The following is a 2,943-nucleotide window of genomic DNA, read 5'->3' as shown; positions in this document are numbered from 1 at the left end:
AGCGGAGCCGAGCCCGGCAGCTGCGCCCTCTCCGCCGGCCACTTCCTCGGGCCGCCGCCGTGGGGGGACGCGAGGGATTTGCATGGGGCCCGGGCCGCTTCCTGCCCGCGCGCCCGCAGCTCCGCCCCGGCGCGGCTCCCGGGGGGAAGCCCTCGGAGGAGGGCGCCCTCGGAGGCGCTGCCGCCGGCCGGTCGGAGACCCCCGCCTTCCCGTTGCAGGACGGACGCGCTGCATGCCGAGGGCGGCCCCGGCGCGATGGACCTCGGCCCGCGCAGCCTGGAGCCCGCGGCCGCCCGCGCCCCCGGCCCCAGCCTGATGGCGCCCGTGCGCGCCGTGGTCCGCCTGCGCCGCCGCGTGTGCCACCTGCGCAAGCGGCGCCTGCTGCTGCCCGGCGCGGGCCCGGACTCCGGCCTCGGGGCGCCCCGGCCGTGCTGCGGCGCCCGGACGCCCCGCGCCGACGCGGAGCAGCCGCAGTTCTTCACCTTCGACGGCGCGGCCGAGCCGTGCCCCGGGCGCCGCGCAAGCGCCGGCGGCGCAGCCGGCTGGTGCTCTACCCCGAGACCGCGCGCAAGTGCCGGCCGCGCGCCGAGCGCCGCAGCCGGGCGCAGCGCTGCCTCCTGCTGCTGGTGGCCATCGTGGGCTTCCAGGTCCTCAACGCCATCGAGAACCTGGACGACAACGCGCAGCGCTACGACCTGGACGGGCTGGAGAAGGCGCTGCGGCGCGCGGTGTTCGGCCAGCCGGCGGCCGTGGCGCGCATCGCGGCGCTGCTGCGGGACTACCTGGCCACGCACGTGCACAGCCGCCCGCTGCTGCTGGCGCTGCACGGGCCCAGCGGGGTGGGCAAGAGCCACGTGGGCCGCCTGCTGGCCGGCCACTTCCGCGCGGTGCTGGCGGACGGCGCGCTGGTGCTGCAGTACCACGCGCGCCACCACTGCGCCCCGGGGCGCGCCGTGCGCTCCTGCCGCGAGGAGCTGGGGCGGCGCGTGGCCGCGGTGGTGGCGCGCGCCGAGGCGGAGGAGAAGACGCCGCTCGTGGTGCTGGACGAGGTGGAGCTGATGCCGCCGGAGCTGCTGGACGAGGTGCGGGGCTTCCTGCAGCCGCAGCGGCCGCACCCCTTCCGCAACGCCATCTACGTGCTGCTCAGCGGCGCGGGCGGCGGCGAGGTCACGCGCTTCGCGCTGCAGAACGCGGCGCGGGCCAAGCTGCCGCGCGGGGACGGGCCGCGGCCGGAGGAGGAGCTGCGCGCCAGCCTGCGCGGGCTGCTGGTCCGCGAGCACCCGCTGTGGCAGGCCGCGGCCATCGTGCCCCTCCTGCCGCTGGACAGGGGGCACGTGGTCAGCTGCTTCCGGGAGGAGATGGCCGCCGAGGGCTTCTTCCCCGAGCGGCGCCAGGCCGAGCTCCTGGCCGCGCAGCTCAGCTACTACAGGGTGGGCGGCCGCGAGTTCGCGGTCACCGGCTGCAAGCAGGTGGTGGCGCGGGTGAACCTCCTGTAGCCGGGCCCGCGGGGGCGGCGGCGGGAGGGGGCCCTGGGAGCCGGCCCCGCCCGTGAGGCCCCTAATAAACGTGTCTGTGGCAGTCGGGCTGGCTCGCGCTTCCAACTCCAGCCCCCTCGGGCCGGTGCCCCCCGTACCCCCTCCCACCCCCCCCCCGTGCCCAGCGCAGGCGCCCAGGAGGCGGGCAGCCGGGCCCACGGGGCGGCCGACAGGACCAACGCCTCCGCCCGCTCCCTGCCGCGGGAGCCCTGGACGCGCTCGGCGCTGCCGCGCTCGGGCCTCGGGGCTCCCCAGGGCCGTGGGGCGGGGCCTCCTCCCGCGACCTGGCCGGTGCGGCCCCGGGGCGCGTAGGGCGAGGGGGGCAGCCAGGCGCCAGGGGCCCGGGTCCCCCGCCCCGCCCGCTGCGCCCCCGGAGGAGGCCCTGGCCTCGGGCGGGCAGGAGCCCGGCCGCCCCGGCCGGCCCCCGCCCCTCGCGGCGTCGGCGTTTCCGGAGCGCGCGGCGGGCGGCGCCGTCTGCGCCCGCCTCGGGGCCGCCCCCTGGCGGCCGCGCGCCCCGGGCTCGCCCGGCCGGGCCCGAGCTCCTGCCCCGGGCGCCCCGAGGCTCCCGCCGGCGCGGGGCGGCCGCGCGCGGCGGGCGAGGGTGCCGGCCCGAGGCTGTGCCCGCGCGCCCCGGCCTGGCCCGGCTCCTGCCCTGGGGGGCGCTCCCTGCCCGGTGACGGGAAGGACCCCCGCGACCTGCCAGAAGGGGCTCGGGGCCGGCCCAGCGCCCGCAGAGGGCGCCCCCCGGGGCGAGGCGGCCCCGCGTGGGCCTGGGCGGGTCGCGACCTTCCCTCCGGCGCCGCTGTCCCGAGCCCCCGGCCCAGCGCGGCCTCCTGCCCTCCGGGGGCCGCGGTCTCAGGCGGCGCTGGCTCGCGCGAGGGCTGGGGGCCCCGCTTGGGGCGCGCGGCGGGGCGCGGCGTGGGGCCCTGACTGCCCGGCACGCGCCTTGGGGGGGTGGCCAGTGTCCCTCCGGGAGGCCAGACGCTGTGGTCTCCATCCAGGGCTCTTTCTTCTCTTGCCTAAGAGCGGGCGGTCCGGGTGCCCGCCTCCCTGGCCATTCCTTTCAGATCTGCCTGGACACTCTCTAGGGGTCGTAAAATCGACTTCTTTTTATTTTATTTTTTAAAGATTTATTTATTTATGCAGCCAAGAGCTGGGGTGCAGGCCACAGGTGCGGGGGCGAGGGGACTCCCCAGAGACAGAGCGGGAGCAGAACAGGCGGATCCACCGAGGCACACTGCTGGGGGGGCAGCGGGGAGACAGGAGGGTCTGCTGCGCCCCGGGGCCACTCCCTGGCTGGGGGTCGCACTCGTGCTGCAGAGGCTGCGGACAGCCTGACAGTGCTGTGCTTCACCCCTGAACCCCCAGGGAGGCCCCTTGTCAGTTACCTTTGAACTCCACTCTTGGG

The 2,943-nt window shown here is 77.9% G+C and overlaps 1 protein-coding gene across 1 annotated transcript; it reads left to right on the top strand.

Moving 5' to 3' along the window:
* The first annotated feature begins 255 nt into the window (after positions 1–255).
* Positions 256–1,502, top strand: TOR4A (torsin family 4 member A). Its single transcript, XM_037494561.2, is given in 2 exon segments — positions 256–499; positions 502–1,502. Coding segments are annotated over 2 exon segments (1,239 nt in total). The 3' UTR covers positions 1,497–1,502.
* Positions 1,503–2,943: the final 1,441 nt, after the last annotated feature.

Source organism: Talpa occidentalis, unplaced genomic scaffold (assembly GCF_014898055.3).
Source record: "Talpa occidentalis isolate TD23 unplaced genomic scaffold, MPIMG_talOcc4v2.1 talOcc4.7, whole genome shotgun sequence".
NCBI lineage: Eukaryota > Metazoa > Chordata > Mammalia > Eulipotyphla > Talpidae > Talpa > Talpa occidentalis.
This window is presented reverse-complemented; position numbering and strand designations above follow the sequence as displayed.